We start from the raw sequence: 15,301 nt of genomic DNA on the forward strand, positions 1-15,301 counted from the left end.
GGGGGGTCCCGGGGTGCCGGGGGGGGTCGCCGGGGGTCCCCCCGCCCCAGACAATGGCCCCGGGAGCGGCGCCGGCAGCGCGGAGCGCAGACAATGGGCGGGAGCGGCCGGGAACGGGGGGGGCTCCGGGCCGGGGAGGGGGGGGCCCCGCTGGGAATCGGGTTTCCTCCGCCTCCTCCTCCTCTTCCTCCTCCTCCTCCTCCTCCTCTTCCTCCTCCTCCTCCTCTCCTCCTCCTCCTCCTCCTCCTCCGCCGCCGCCGCCGCCGCCGCCGCCGCCGCCGCCGCCGGGATTTCGGTGCGGGGGGGACGCGCACAAAGGTGCGGCGGCGATGGTGAGTGCGGGGGGATTCGGGGCGATTTCGGGGGGATCCGAGGGGATCCCGGGATGCGGAGCCGCCCCGGAGCCGGGAAAGGGGAGCGGGGCCGAGCCGGGGCCGCGCTGGGCGCGTTCCCTGCGGGAAGGGCCCCGGGAGCCGCGGATTTTCCTGGGCTGGCGGCGGCTGCTCCGAGAGCCCCGAGCCCGGGCCCGGAGCCGGGGGTCGGGCGAGGGGGGCCGGGGGTGGGGAGGGGGCGAGGGGACCCTCGGGGTTCGCCCCCGGGGCTGCGGGGCTCCGGTGGAGCCTCCTCGGGGCGCGATGCGACCCCCGGGACCCCCCCGGGACCTCCTGAATCCCCCCCCCGGGTGCGGCGGGGATGCCAGGGGCGGCCTCGGAGCCCTTTGTGGCCATCCCGAGGGCACCTGCGGGGTGTCCCCGGGGTGTCCCCGGTGTCCCCATCCCCATCCCGGGGTGTTCCCGGGGTGTCCCCCCGCTGTTCTCCGGTGTCCCCGTCCCCATCCCGGGGTGTTCCCGGTGCCCCCATCCCCATCCCGGGGTGCTCCCCGGTGCCCCCCCGGTGCCCCCATCCCCTTCCCGGGGTGTTCCCGGTGTCCCCCATCCCCTTCCCGGGGTGTCCCCCGGTGCCCCCATCCCCAATCCCGGGGTGTTCCCGGTGCCCCCCATCCCCATCCCGGGTGTTCCCGGTGCCCCCATCCCCTTCCCGGGGTGTTCCCGGTGCCCCCCATCCCCATCCCGGGGTGTTCCCGGTGTGACCATCCCCTTCCCGGGGTGTTCCCCGGTGCCCCCATCCCCATCCCGGGGTGTTCCCGGTGTGACCATCCCCTTCCCGGGGTGTTCCCGGTGCCCCCATCCCCATCCCGGGGTGTTTCCCGGTGCCCCCATCCCCTTCCCGGGTGTTCCCGGTGCCCCCCATCCCCATCCCGGGGTGTTCCCGGTGTGACCATCCCCTTCCCGGGGTGTTCCCGGTGTGACCATCCCCTTCCCGGGTTGTTCCCGGTGTGTCCCCATCTCCTTCCCGGGGTGTTCCCGGTGCCCCCATCCCCATCCCGGGGTGTTCCCGGTGCCCCCATCCCCTTCCCGGGGTGTTCCCGGTGCCCCCATCCCCATCCCGGGTGTTCCCGGTGCCCCCATCCCCTTCCCGGGGTGTCCCCCGGTGCCCCCATCCCCTTCCCGGGGTGTTCCCGGTGCCCCCCATCCCCATCCCGGGGTGTTCCCGGTGTGACCATCCCCATCCCGGGGTGTTCCCGGTGTGACCATCCCCTTCCCGGGTTGTTCCCGGTGTGTCCCCATCTCCTTCCCGGGGTGTTCCCGGTGCCCCCATCCCCATCCGGGGTGTTCCCGGTGCCCCCATCCCCTTCCCGGGGTGTTCCCGGTGCCCCCATCCCCATCCCGGGGTGTTCCCGGTGCCCCCATCCCCTTCCCGGGGTGTCCCCCGGTGCCCCCATCCCCTTCCCGGGGTGTTCCCGGTGTGACCATCCCCTTCCCGGGTGTCCCCCGGTGCCCCCATCCCCATCCCGGGGTGTTCCCGGTGTGACCATCCCCTTCCCCGGGTTGTTCCCGGTGTGTCCCCATCTCCTTCCCGGGGTGTTCCCGGTGCCCCCATCCCCTTCCCGGGGTGTTCCCGGTGCCCCCATCCCCATCCCGGGGTGGTTCCCGGTGTGCCTCCATCCCCATCCCGGGGTGTTCCCGGTGTGCCTCCATCCCCATCCCGGGGTGTTCCCGGTGCCCCCCGGTGCCTCCATCCCCATCCCGGGGTGTGCCCGCTGCCCCCCGGCTGCCGGGACAGACCCGGCCGGATCCCGAGCCGGTTCCTCTCGGAGCCGTCCTGGCGCAGCGCCCCGAGCCGCCAGGGAGTTCCCGGGATTATTTTTCCTTTGGGAAGAGGCGTCGGGAGCCTTTTCCCCCCTCCAGGCCTGGCTGCGATGAAAACCCAACAAAACAACAACAACAACAACGAAAAAAGGGGGATTTGGGAATAACGAAATCTCCCTCCTCTGGCTCCATCCCAAAGATTCTGGGATGGGGCTGGGAGCGAGCCGGGCTCAGATGGGATCCCGGAGCTTCTCCCGAGGATTTTCCAGGGGCTTTGTGAAGCTCGGGATGAGCGCGGAGGATTTAATTAACAATTAACAATTAATTAACAGGCGGCGGCCGGAGGGGAGCTGGGGGTGGCAGATTTGGGGTCGAGGTCGCCGTGTCCCCTCCGTATTCCAGAGGCGCTGGGGGTGTCTCCAGCCTCTGGAATGATCCAGTGGGATTCCTTGTTTTCCCCGGCTCCTGGCAGACAATGGGGCCGGAGGGGGGCGTCGGGAGCAGCCCCAGGTCCTGGATCCGGCTGGATTTGGGATTTGGGATGGGTTTTCCAAGCGCTGCGGCGGCGGGAGGAGGTTTTATGGATTTATTGTCCGGGATGCTCGGGAAGAGGCCTGGGAAGGGACCTGGGCCCGTTCCCGGCTCAGAATCCCGGTCAGCACCACCCCAAATCCAAGGAATTTCAGCCCTGCTGCCCTCCAGGATCCCTGGATGTGGATGAAAACATCCCAGCGTTGCTCGATCCCAAATGGATCCCGTCCCTGCAGCGCTTTTCCGGGATCCAGGATGTGGAAGGGACTCAGGGAGGGCTGGATCCCCATCCCTGGAGGTGTCCAAGGAATTCTTGGAATTCGGTCCGGGTGGAACGACGTTGATCCATCCCAGCTTGGACTCGGTGACCTCGGCGATCTTTTCCACTCTGGATAATCCTGGGATTCTCACCCCTGTCTGGAACCACATCCCGGATTCCCGACTGAATCCCGGAGGTTTGATTCCCCTGGAAAAGGAGCCTCGGGATGCTCCCACCCCATTCCCAACCCTCCCAGATTCCCAATTCCTCCGGGATGGGAATCCCGAGTCCTTCACCCGCCGGATTCTCCCTCTTCCCTTTGCTCCAGGAGGGGGTTTTTTTCCAGGAAAACTCATTCCCAACTCTCCGAAAGCCACGGGAAGTGGGGACACAACCCCGGATCCACCTGGACAGGGATGAGGAGTGGATTTTCCTCTTGGAATTCTCCCTCTGGAACCATTGGGAAGAAGCTTTTCCGTCTGGGAACGCTTGGATTTATTTTCTTTTTAATTATTTTCGGTTTTTGGGGAATATTTGAATCCAAACCTTGGATCCTGTTGGAGGTCCAGGACTTTGATCCCGAGCTCTGCTCCAGCCCCATCCCAGGAAAAATTCCAGTCTGGACTTGAAGACGTCGGAACAGCGAAGCCTCCCCTTCCCCGAGGGGATTTTTCCGGGAGCTTTGATCACTCCGGGATTAAAAAATGGGAATTTTCCTGCTCCTCTTTTGCATCCGGCTCTGGCTCCCGGCATCTCCCAGAGACCGGGAATCCATTCCCGGCTTTTCCAGGGCTGTGGAACCGGCTCTGCCCACTCTGAATCCAAGAAAAATCCCTTCTTTCCCTGCTGGAACGAGAGGATGAGGAGCCCCTGGATCCCGCTGGAATTCCCAAATTCCCTTGGAAAACTGCTGGGATGGGGGTAATTCCCCACTGGAGATCGGGAATTCATTCCGGCTTTTCCGGGGCTGTGGGACCCTGGGATATCTGGAAAACGCAGGGATTTCTGGAAAATCCCAAATTTATCTTGGCTGAATCCAGGAGTTGGTGTTGGGAGACCCTGGGATTCCTGGAAAACCCAGGGATTCCTGGAAAACCCCAAATTTGCTTCATCTGGAGACTCTGGGATTCCTGGAAAATGCCAGGATTTCTGGACAATCCCAAATTTACTGGAGACACCGGGATTTCCAGAAAACTCCGGCATTCCTGGAAAATCCCAAATTTATTCCAGCCACTCATCCGGGACAATGATTCCCAAAAATTCTGGGATGCCCGGTGGGGGTGTCCAAGCCACATCCCTCAGCGCTTTTCCCGGGTGCTCCCAAGGAATCCCCAAGCGCCGGGATCTGGGAATTGGCGGGATTCGGGAATTGGCGGGATTCGGGAATTCCAGCCTGGAAAGGGCTCCTGAATTCCCTCTTTTTTGGCTCTCCCAGCTCCAGGGCGGCCCCCCCGTGCCGTGAGGAGCCCCCCATGCCCGGCCCTTTTCCGATGCCGGCCCCCTCCGGAGGCTCCGGATGCTCCAAAGGCCTCGGTGAGAGCCGGGACGGAGCCGCCGCCGCCGCCGGAGCCGCCCGGTGAGTGAGCCCCAGTACATGGCTCTTACTGGGACACACTGGGACCCCCAGTAACTGCCCCTTACTGGGGGTACTGGGACACACTGGGGACCCCCCAGTGACTGCCCCTTACTGGGGGTACTGGGACACACTGGGACCCCCAGTGACTGCCCCTTACTGGGGGTACTGGGACACATTGGGACCCCCAGTAACTGCCCCTTACTGGGGTACTGGGATATACTGGGAGACCAGGATCCACCCTTTACTGATGTGACTGCCCCTCACTGGGCCCATTCCCACATCTCAGCCCCATTCCCGTCTCCAGCCCCATTCCCACATCCCAGCCCCATTCCCATTTCCAGCCCCATTCCCGTCTCCAGCCCCATTCCCACATCCCAGCCCCATTCCCATCTCCCAGCCCCATTCCCATCTCCCAGCCCCATTCCCGTCTCCAGCCCCATTCCCACATCCCAGCCCCATTCCCATTTCCAGCCCCATTCCCGTCTCCAGCCCCATTCCCACATCCCAGCCCCATTCCCGTCTCCAGCCCCATTCCCGTCTCCAGCCCCATTCCCATCTTCCAGCCCCATTCCCACATCCCAGCCCCATTCCCGTCTCCAGCCCCATTCCCACATCCCAGCCCCATTCCCATTTCCAGCCCCATTCCCATCTCCCAGCCCCATTCCCGTCTCCAGCCCCATTCCCACATCCCAGCCCCATTCCCATTTCCAGCCCCATTCCCATCTCCCAGCCCCATTCCCGTCTCCAGCCCCATTCCCACATCCCAGCCCCATTCCATCTCCAGCCCCATTCCCATCTCCAGCCCCATTCCCATTTCCAGCCCCATTCCCGTCTCCAGCCCCATTCCCGTCTCCAGCCCCATTCCCACATCCCAGCCCCATTCCCATTTCCAGCCCCATTCCCATCTCCAGCCCCATTCCCGTCTCCAGCCCCATTCCCGTCTCCAGCCCCATTCCCACATCCCAACCCCATTCCCATCTCCAGCCCCATTCCCGTCTCCAGCCCCATTCCCGTCTCCAGCCCCATTCCCATCTTCCAGCCCCATTCCCACATCCCAGCCCCATTCCCATTTCCAGCCCCATTCCCACATCCCAGCCCCATTCCCGTCTCCAGCCCCATTCCCGTTTCCAGCCCCATTCCCACATCCCAGCCCCATTCCCGTCCTCCAGCCCCATTCCCGTCTCCAGCCCCCATTCCCACATCCCAGCCCCATTCCCACCTCCCAGCCCCATTCCCATTTCCAGCCCCATTCCCATCTCCCAGCCCCATTCCCGTCTCCAGCCCCATTCCCACATCCCAGCCCCATTCCCATTTCCAGCCCCATTCCCATCTCCCAGCCCATTCCCGTCTCCAGCCCCATTCCCACATCCCAGCCCCATTCCCACCTCCCAGCCCCATTCCCGTCTCCAGCCCCATTCCCACATCCCGGCCCCCATTCCGTCTCCAGCCCCATTCCCGTCTCCAGCCCCATTCCCATCTTCCAGCCCCATTCCCGTCTCCAGCCCCATTCCCACATCCAGCCCCATTCCCACATCCCAGCCCCATTCCCATTTCCAGCCCCATTCCCATCTCCCAGCCCCATTCCCATTTCCAGCCCCATTCCCGTCTCCAGCCCCATTCCCATCTTCCAGCCCCATTCCCACATCCCAGCCCCATTCCCGTCTCCAGCCCCATTCCCACATCCCAGCCCCATTCCCACATCCCAGCCCCATTCCCATCCTCCCGCCCCATTCCCGTCTCCAGCCCCATTCCCGTCTCCAGCCCCATTCCCACATCCCGGCCCCATTCCCATCTCCAGCCCCATTCCCACATCCCAGCCCCATTCCCGTCTCCAGCCCCATTCCCACATCCCAGCCCCATTCCATTTCCAGCCCCATTCCCGTCTCCAGCCCCATTCCCACCTCCCAGCCCCATTCCCACATCCCAGCCCCATTCCCATTTCCAGCCCCATTCCCGTCTCCCGCCCCATTCCCACCTCCCAGCCCCATTCCCATCTCCAGCCCCATTCCCACATCCCAGCCCCATTCCCACATCCCGGCCCCATTCCCATCTCCCAGACAACACCAGGAGGGGGGAAAGGCCTCGGTTTCCATGGAGATCCGTGTGGGAACATCCAGAATTCCAGACAAAGGAATTCCACCCCCCTTCCCCCTTTTCGCCTCCTTGACCCCTTCTCCCCCCTTTCCCGAGGCCTTGGAAAAGAGGCCGAAGGATTTTTTTGGGTTGATTTGGTGGGAATGGGATTTCCATGGAAACCTGGGAAGCTGAGATGACTCCCAAAGGCAGCCAGGGCCTCCTAAATTGGGGGATTTGGGGTGTCCAGATTCCCCAAAAAACCTCGGGAAAAGGCAGCAGGATTTGGCCGGATCATCCAACGGGATCCAGCATTCCCAGATTCCCAAGGAGGGGGACACAGCCCCCCATCCCCTTCAGGGAGTTTCGGGGTCCCCAAAATCAGCGGGGGAAGCTGGGAGGGGACCCCGGGAGACTCCTGGGATGTGCCCTGGAGGGGGAGGGACCTGACCGCAAATTCCCTCTCCCTGCTTATCCCAAATTCCCGTTTCCTCCTGACCCCAAATTCCCTCTCCCTCCTGACCCCAAATTCCCTCTCCCTCCTGACCCCAAATTCCTTTTCCTCCTGACCCCCAAATTCCCTCTCCCTCCTGACCCCAAATTCCCTTTCCCGGCCCCATTTCCCACCAAAGAATGGGATGCAGGGACGGGAGCAGCACTGGGCAAGGAGATGACCTCCCTCCCCCCCTTACTGGGCCCATACTGGTCCATACTGGGCCGGCACCAGTGACCTTCCCCGGTGTCCCCGCAGGTGGGCGCGTCCTTTTCTCCTGAGCGAGGCCACCCCAAGGTGACAAAATTGAGCCCCTCAAGGTCACGGTCGACTTCCTGAAGGTGCCCCTGGGCCTGAAGAAGCCCCCGCTGAAGGAGGCCCTGGCCGCTCTCCCGGGAAAACCCAAATCCCACATCCTGGAGCGGCACAAATCCCGGCATTCCGACGCCATGGATAATGAGTCGCAATATTCGGGATATTCCTACAAATCGGCCATTCCCGCAGCTCCCGCAAGCACAGGTGAGGGATCCGGGGGTCCCCTGTCCCCGCCGCGGGTGTCCCCATCCGGTGGGGGTTCCCATCCCGCTTCCCCCTTTTTTTCCCCGTTTTTCCAGGGATCGGCGGGAGCGGCACCGCTCCAAAAGCCGGGATGGGACGCGCGGGGACAAATCCGTGACCATCCAAGCGCCGGGAGAGCCTTTGCTGGACAACGAATCCACGCGGGGGGACGAGAGGGTGAGCGGGAAAAGGGGGGAAGGAGCGGGGTTGGAATCCCGAGGGTGGGATCCCGGCAGCTCCGGGAGCTTCCCGGCGGAATTTCCCGGCGGAGCGGTCGAGCCGGTCGGGCCGGTCCCAGGAAAATGAGAAAATGAAAGGGGACGCAGCTCTGGCGGCGCCTCGGGAAGAGCCGGGGCTGGAAAACGCCCCTGGATCCGATCCCGATGGATCCAATCGCCGAGGATTCGCCCCAATTCCCATGGGATGGAGCAGAGGAGGCTGCCCCGCCCCGGGGGTCCACGGTGCCCCCCGTTCCCGGGTTCTGGAATTCCTCTGGACTCCGCGGAGCCTGATCCCGGCCTTTCATCCTCTCCCAATCCGCCCACGCCGGCGGCGGCTCCGGCGCTTTTCATGTTCCCTCTCCGGCTTCTCCTGGGAATGGGGCTCCCAAACCCGCCCTTCCCCGTCCCTCTGGAAAGCCCCAGGCTCCAGTTTGCCCTTTGGGATGAAATTCATGGAATCGTGGAGTTGCTTGGAAGGATCATCCCATGGGCTGGGACACCTCCCACTGTCCCAGGCTGCTCCAAGCCCCGTCCAGCCCGGAACTGGGCACTTCCAAGGATGGGGAATCCATGGAATGACCTCACAGGGGAGAATTCCCTGGTTTTCCTGCAGAAATTTGTGGGGAAAATTCAGACACGAGGAAAAAAAACCCAACCCGAAATCCAGGAATGTCCAAGTGCCGAGAGCCAGGATGAGGGAAAGACACAAGGACAGGGGTGTGGGAAGGAATCCAGCCAGGAATGGGGTTTTTCAGCACCCCTCTGGCTGGGAGAGGGGGTTCTGGAGCAGGGAAGGGCCTGTCCGGAGCAATTCCCGACAATTCCCGACAATTCCCAGCCATTCCCAGCCTTCCCGGCGCGGGCAGCGCGGGGGTGTGCCGGGCATGTTCCTTCTGGCCCCGCCAGCCAGGGGGGTTTGCTGGGAAACCTGAGAGCTTCCCGATCCCAAAGCTGCTCCTGCCGGAGCCGGAGCTTTCCCAGAGGGAAAAATCCCGGCGGAATCGCTGCTTCCCGTCCCAGCTCCGGGCTGAGGTTCCGCCATCCCGAGCGGGGGGCGATGGCGCCGGGAAGCGCTCCCGGCTTGGAGGTGGGATGGGGGGTGTGGAGCAGGGAATGAAGGAATTGGGGGACCAGGCCTTGGAACGTCCCCTGTCACCTCCCGAGGGTGGCAACTCCTGGGCTGGAGGTTCTGGAGGTGGGATGGGGGTCTGGGAATGCTCCTCTGGGATTGAAGGGGTGCGGGAAGCAGCCCTTGGAAGGTCCCCTGTCCCCTCCTCAGGGTGACAATGGGGACACGCCAGCCTTGGAGGTGGCAGGGCTGGGAGGTCCTGGAGGTGAGGTGGGACACGGAGCCACCCCTCGGGATGTCCCCTCCTCCCCTTGGAATGACTCCTGGGCGGTGGTGGGGGGGGAGGAACCACCTGGGACCCGGAACCAGCCCTGGGAATGTCCCCTGCCCCCTCCCCAGGACGACAACTGGGGCGAGACCACCACGGTGGTGACGGGGACGTCGGAGCACAGCATCTCCCACGATGACCTCACGCGCATCACCAAGGACATGGAGGACAGCGCCCACCTGGACTGCTCCCGCCACCTGGGCGTGGCCCTGGCCGTGGCCCTGGCCCTCCTGGCCTTCCTCACGCCCTTGGCCTTCCTCCTCCTCCCGCAGCTGCTGTGGCGGGAGGAGCTGGAGCCCTGCGGGACCCCCTGCGAGGGGCTCTTCATCTCGGTGGCCTTCAAACTCCTCATCCTCCTGCTGGGCAGCTGGGCCTTGTTCTTCCGCCGCCCCAAAGCCTTCTTCCCGCGCGTCTTCGTCTTCCGGGCCTTGCTCATGGTCCTGGTTTTCCTGCTGGTCGTGTCCTACTGGCTTTTTTACGGAGTGCGGATCTTGGATTCGCGGGATCGCAACTACCGGGGCGTGGTGCAGTTCGCCGTGTCCTTGGTGGACGCTCTGCTCTTCGTCCACTACTTGGCCGTGGTGCTGCTGGAGCTGCGGCAGCTCCAGCCCCAGTTCACGCTCAAGGCCGTGCGCTCGGCCGACGGCGCCAGCCACTTCTACAACGTCGGTCACCTCAGGTAGGGACGGCTCTGGTGGCCTGGGTGGACGTTCCCGTGGTGGGAATGGGAATTTCTTCATGGAAAAGGTGGTGAGGGTCAGCTTGGAGGAGGTTGGAAGGAGATTGGGGGTTTTTTTTTCCATTTGGGATCGTCCCGTCAGGAGGACGAGGGGTTGGAGTGAGGTGGGGTTGGCGTCTTCTCCCAGGGAAATGGGGACGGGGCTGGAGCAGCAGGAGAAGGGAATGGAGAGTCCTGAGGGAGCTGGGGGGGCTCATCCCGGAGAAAAGGGGGATCCAGCGGGAATTTGGGGCTCTTCCAGGGGGGATTTGGGATCTGATCGCAGGGAACGGGGCCAGCACAAGAGGGAACGGCCTTGAGCTGTGCCAGGAGAGGCTCAGGGTGGATATTTGGGAAAATCCCTCCTGGAAAGGGCGGCCAGGCCTTGGGAGGGGCTGCCCAGGGAGGCTTGGAGTGGCCATCCCTGGAGGGATCCCTGGAGGTTCCTCTGGGTCACCAGAGGGGATCAGGAACAGCTTGGCCTCGATGATCCTGGAGATCTTCTCCAAGCTGGGAATGGATGGAATCACGGAATGGTTTGGGTTGGAAGGACCTTAAAGATCCTTAATCCATGGGCAGGGACACCTCCCACCACCCCAGGTGCCTCCAACCTGGCCTTGGACACTCCCAGGGATGGGGCACCCACAGCTGCTCCAGGAATTCCATTCCCGCCCCTCCCTCCCTGCCCCTCCTGTCGCTCCGTGCGTGTCCCCCTCGCACATTCCCGCCTCTCCCCATGCCCCACATTCCCGGCTTTTCCCCGCAGCATCCAGCGAGCAGCCGTGTGGATCCTGGAGAATTACTACCACGACTTCCCGGTCTACAACCCCGCCCTCCTCAACCTTCCAAAATCCGTCCTGTCCAAGAAAATGTCCGGCTTTAAGGTCTATTCCCTCGGCGAGGGTGAGATTCCCCCTTTTCCCTTGGCTTCTCCTCTCGTTCTCCTGCCGCTTTTCCATCCCCGTCCTCGCGTTCCCGTCCGGAATTTTTTGGGGGGAGCTCCGGGTGCTTTCTCCCACCTCATCCCTGCTCCGAACTCCCCCCCGCAGAGAATTCCACGAACAATTCCACGGGGCAGTCGCGGGCGGTGATCGCGGCGGCGGCGCGGCGGCGCGACAACAGCCACAACGAGTTCTACTACGAGGAGGCCGAGCACGAGCGCCGGGTGCGGAAACGCCGCGCCAGGTACGGAAAATCCAGGGATTCCTCGCGTTGGGAATGCCGCGGCGAGCTCATGGCAGGTTTTCCATGAGGACGGGGAGCTCCCGTGGTCAGCTCCAGCTCGTCCCAAGGGTGGTTGTTGGGATGGATCTTCCACCAAGTCGGTTTGGGGGGAAGGTTGGGTTGTCTCATCCATTTCAGTGATCCCGCCAGATCCAAGAGGGTTTCCATCCCAGATCCACTGGATTTTCCATCCCAGATCCAACGGGTTTTCCATCCCAGATACAAGGGGGTTTCCATCCCAAATGCAATGGGTTTTCCATCCCAGATCAAATGGGTTTTCCATCCCAGATACAAGGGGTTTTCTGTCCCAAATCGAAGGGGTTTTCTGTGCCAAATCCAAGGGGTTTTCTGTCCCAAATCCAAGGGGTTTTCTGTGCCAAATCCAAGGGATTTTCCATCCCAAATCCAAGGGGTTTTCCATCCCAAATCCAAGGGGTTTTCCATCCCAAATCCAGGGATTTTCCATCCCAAATCCAAGGAGTTTTCCATCCCAGATCCAAGGGGTTTTCCATCCCAGATCAAATGGGTTTTCCATCCCAAATCCAACGGGTTTTCCATCCTAAATCCAACGGGTTTTCCATCCCAAATCCACTGGAGTTTCCATCACAAATCCAACGGATTTTCCATCCCAGATCCAGGGGTTTTCCATCCCAAATCCAAGGGGTTTTCCATCCAAGATCAAATGGGTTTTCCATCCCAAATCCAAGGGGTTTTCTGTCCCAAATCCAAGGGGTTTTCTGTGCCAAATCCAAGGGGTTTTCCATCCCAAATCCAGGGGGTTTTCTGTCCCAAATCCAAGGGGTTTTTTGTCCCAAATCCTAGGGGTTTTCCATCCCAAATCCAAGGGGGTTTCTGTCCCAAATCCTAGGGGTTTTTCATCCCAAATCAAATGGGTTTTCCATCCCAAATGCAATGGATTTTCCATCCCAAATCCAAGGGCTTTTCTATCCCAAATCCAAGGGCTTTTCCATCCCAAATCCATGGCTCTCCTGGCAGGCTGGTGGTGGCGGTGGAAGAGGCCTTCACCCACATCAAGCGGCTGCAGGAGGAGGACCAGAAGAACCCGCGGGAGATCATGGACCCGCGCGAGGCGGCCCAGGCCATCTTCGCCTCCATGGCCCGGGCCATGCAGAAGTACCTGAGGACCACCAAGCAGCAGCCCTACCACACCATGGAGAGCATCCTGCAGCACCTGGAGTTCTGCATCACCCACGACATGACCCCCAAGGTGGGCGGGGTTGTCCAAACGGGAGGATTTGGGTGGGATTTTTCCCATTTGGGATCGTCCCATCGTTGGAGCGAGGTGGGGTTGGGTTCTTCTCCCAGGGAAATGAGGATGGGGCTGGAGCAGCAGGAGAAGGGAATGGAGAGTCCTGAGGGAGCTGGGGGGGCTCATCCCAGAGAAAAGGGGGATCCAGCGGGAATTTGGGGCTCTTCCAGGGGGAATTTGGGATCTGATCGCAGGGAACGGGGCCAGCACAAGAGGGAACGGCCTCGCGCTGTGCCAGGGGAGGCTCAGGGTGGATATTTGGGGAAATCCCTCCTGGAAAGGGCGGCCAGGCCTTGGGAGGGGCTGCTCAGGGAGGGTTGGAGTGGCCATCCCTGGAGGTGTCCGAGGAATCCCTGGACGTTGGAGCAGGTGACCAGGGTGGGGTTGATCCCACCTCGGACTCAACGACCTTGGAGCTCTTTCCCAACCCCAACAATCCCAGGATCCAGCCACAAAAATCCCCAGAGCAGCACCACGGAGCCGTTTTTTTCCACCTTCAGGCTCCAAAAAAAGCCTGGGCTGAGCCATCCGGAGGTGACATTCCCGTGTCCTTTCCCTCTCCCAAGGCCTTCCTGGAGCGGTACCTGACGGCCGGCCCCACCATCCAGTACCACAAGGACCGCTGGCTGGCCAAGCAGTGGACACTGGTCAGCGAGGAGCCGGTGACCAACGGCCTCAAGGACGGCGTGGTCTTCGTGCTCAAGCGCCAGGACTTCAGCCTGGTGGTGTCCACCAAGAAGATCCCGTTCTTCAAGCTCTCCGAGGAATTCGTGGACCCCAAGTCGCACAAGTTCATCATGAGGCTGCAGTCGGAGACCTCGGTGTGACCCGCACAGGGATTGGCCGGGATGGGACTTTTCCCGAATCCCTCCCGCTCCGAAACTCCGAGTTTGGCTCCTCTGGATCCCTCCGGCCCCACGAGGCCGCGGAAAAACCGGGAAGCCGCTCCCGGCTCCGGCGCCTTCCTGGGATTGCGCCCACTCGCCCATTTTGAGGTGGCTGAGCCCCTTTTCCTCCTCCTCCTCCTCCTCCTCCTCCTCCTTCTTCTTCCCGAAATCTGGATCCTTCGGAGCGTCTCCCCGGCACGGCGGCGGCGGTGCCGTAACTCAAGGGCTAATTCCAAGAATTCCCAACTTCCTTCTTCACCAGCGTCTCGGAGCAGCTCCGGGTCCCACGGACCTTCTGCTCCTGTCCATTTTCTCCTGGACAACTGTCCTGGCTCTGGCCTTAAACCACTGCCCGGCCCTGGGGCTGGGATTTCATCCCAAGGGAATTTTTTTCTGGGAGGGGGGGAAAGGGGAAGGATTTTGGAATCACCTCCAGGATCCGCAGCTGCTATGGAAAAGCTCCGTGGTGTATCCCAGGTTTCGGGAGCCTCCTCCTCTGCCGATGGGTTTTTAGGGAAAACGAGTGGAAATCTGATTTTTTGGAGGAGCTGAAGGTTGGATTGGGGTTTTTTAAGGTGGGATTTGCAGCTCCTCAGGGGATCCACGTCCCGAATCCCAGCGGCATCTCCGTGGGGGCTTCCCGGTGCCGTTGGAGCGATCCCGGATCCGTAACCCTGAGGAACTCCTGGAAGAGGTCAGCGAGGTCCTTAAGGAGCGTCCCTCGGTGAGGTGGCCCCATGGCGATCCCACCGAATTCCCACCGGGATGCAAAAGGAGCTGGGTTTGCCTTCTCCTGATTTTTTTGTTAATACCTCACGGATCGATTTGGAATTTTTTTCCCCTTATTTTCTTTTTCCCCGCTCCGGATTCCACCTCCAGCCTCGAGGGGTCGGAAGTGCCGGATTTCATTCCAGGGAGGCGTTTTGGGGTCCGATTTTGGGGTTGGTTTTGTCCTAAGCACTAAAAGAGGGGAGTTTGGAGCTGGGGGAGGCTTCCCCAGTAAGCACCAGTAGCAAAATGGGCGGATCCATCCCCATCCCAATTCCAGGAAATCCCCAATTTTTGGGGAATGTTTTTGGGGGGAACTTTTTTTGGGGGGGGAATTTCAACCCCCCCCTGCTGCTCCCATCATTTTCCAGCCTTTTGGGGCCGAAGGATCCAGATTTCACCCCCCGATCCTTCGGCTCCGTCGGCGCTGCTGCCGCTGGGAGCCCATTTTGGGGCATTTTCCTGAAAAAAAAAAGCGGCTGGATCTGCCTGGGCTGGGGGAGATTTTCCATCCGGGAATTCCGGGAGATAAAAAAATCCCTTTTTTTTTGGTTCTGTTTTTGGGCTTGGGTTTGGATTTCGTTTTCCCGCCGAGCTGAGACCTTTGTGCATGCGTGTAGAAAGTTGTAAAATGTCAAAGTAATGGTTTTTAATATATAAAAAAAAGAAAAAGCTTGGATTTTCCCGGTTTTTTGCAGTGGATCGGAGCGTTCCGGCAGTGGTAGGAATTTTTCTGTTGGTGTTCGGTTGTTTTTTGCTTTTGTTTTTGGTTTTTTTTTTCATAGAGGAACTACAATTGTACAATTTTTTTTTTTTTTTTTTAAATAAAATGAACCCGTTTTGGCTTTTTTTTTAAAATTTTAATTCCTTTTGGCTTGGGGGCTGTGAGGGCCGAGAGTTTGGGGGCTGTGGGGTCGAGGATTTGGGATTTATGGGGTAACAAGTTTGGGGTCTGTGGAGCCAAGGATTTGGGAATTTTGGGGGCGGATTTTGGAGTCTGTGGGGCCAAGGATTTGGGGTCTGTGGGGCCAACAGGATTTGGAATTTACAGGGCAGAATTTGGGGTTTGTGGAGCCAAGGATTTGGGGTCTCTGGGTTCGAGGTATGGGGTTTCTAAGGCCAAGGATTTGGGGGCTTTGCCACTAAAGTTTAGGGATCTACAGAACCAAACTTTTG

General features: G+C 61.2%; 1 protein-coding gene across 1 annotated transcript; it reads left to right on the forward strand.

Annotated features, from left to right (window-relative positions):
• The first annotated feature begins 228 nt into the window (after positions 1-228).
• On the forward strand, positions 229-14,949 carry VANGL2 (VANGL planar cell polarity protein 2). Its single transcript, XM_048288657.1, is given in 10 exon segments — positions 229-332; positions 4,376-4,516; positions 7,341-7,568; positions 7,571-7,601; positions 7,697-7,817; positions 9,330-9,937; positions 10,743-10,879; positions 11,026-11,161; positions 12,197-12,428; positions 13,037-14,949. Coding segments are annotated over 8 exon segments (1,563 nt in total). The 5' UTR covers positions 229-332; positions 4,376-4,516; positions 7,341-7,531; the 3' UTR covers positions 13,298-14,949.
• Positions 14,950-15,301: the final 352 nt, after the last annotated feature.

This window comes from Corvus hawaiiensis, chromosome 29, assembly GCF_020740725.1.
Source record: "Corvus hawaiiensis isolate bCorHaw1 chromosome 29, bCorHaw1.pri.cur, whole genome shotgun sequence".
Lineage (NCBI taxonomy): Eukaryota > Metazoa > Chordata > Aves > Passeriformes > Corvidae > Corvus > Corvus hawaiiensis.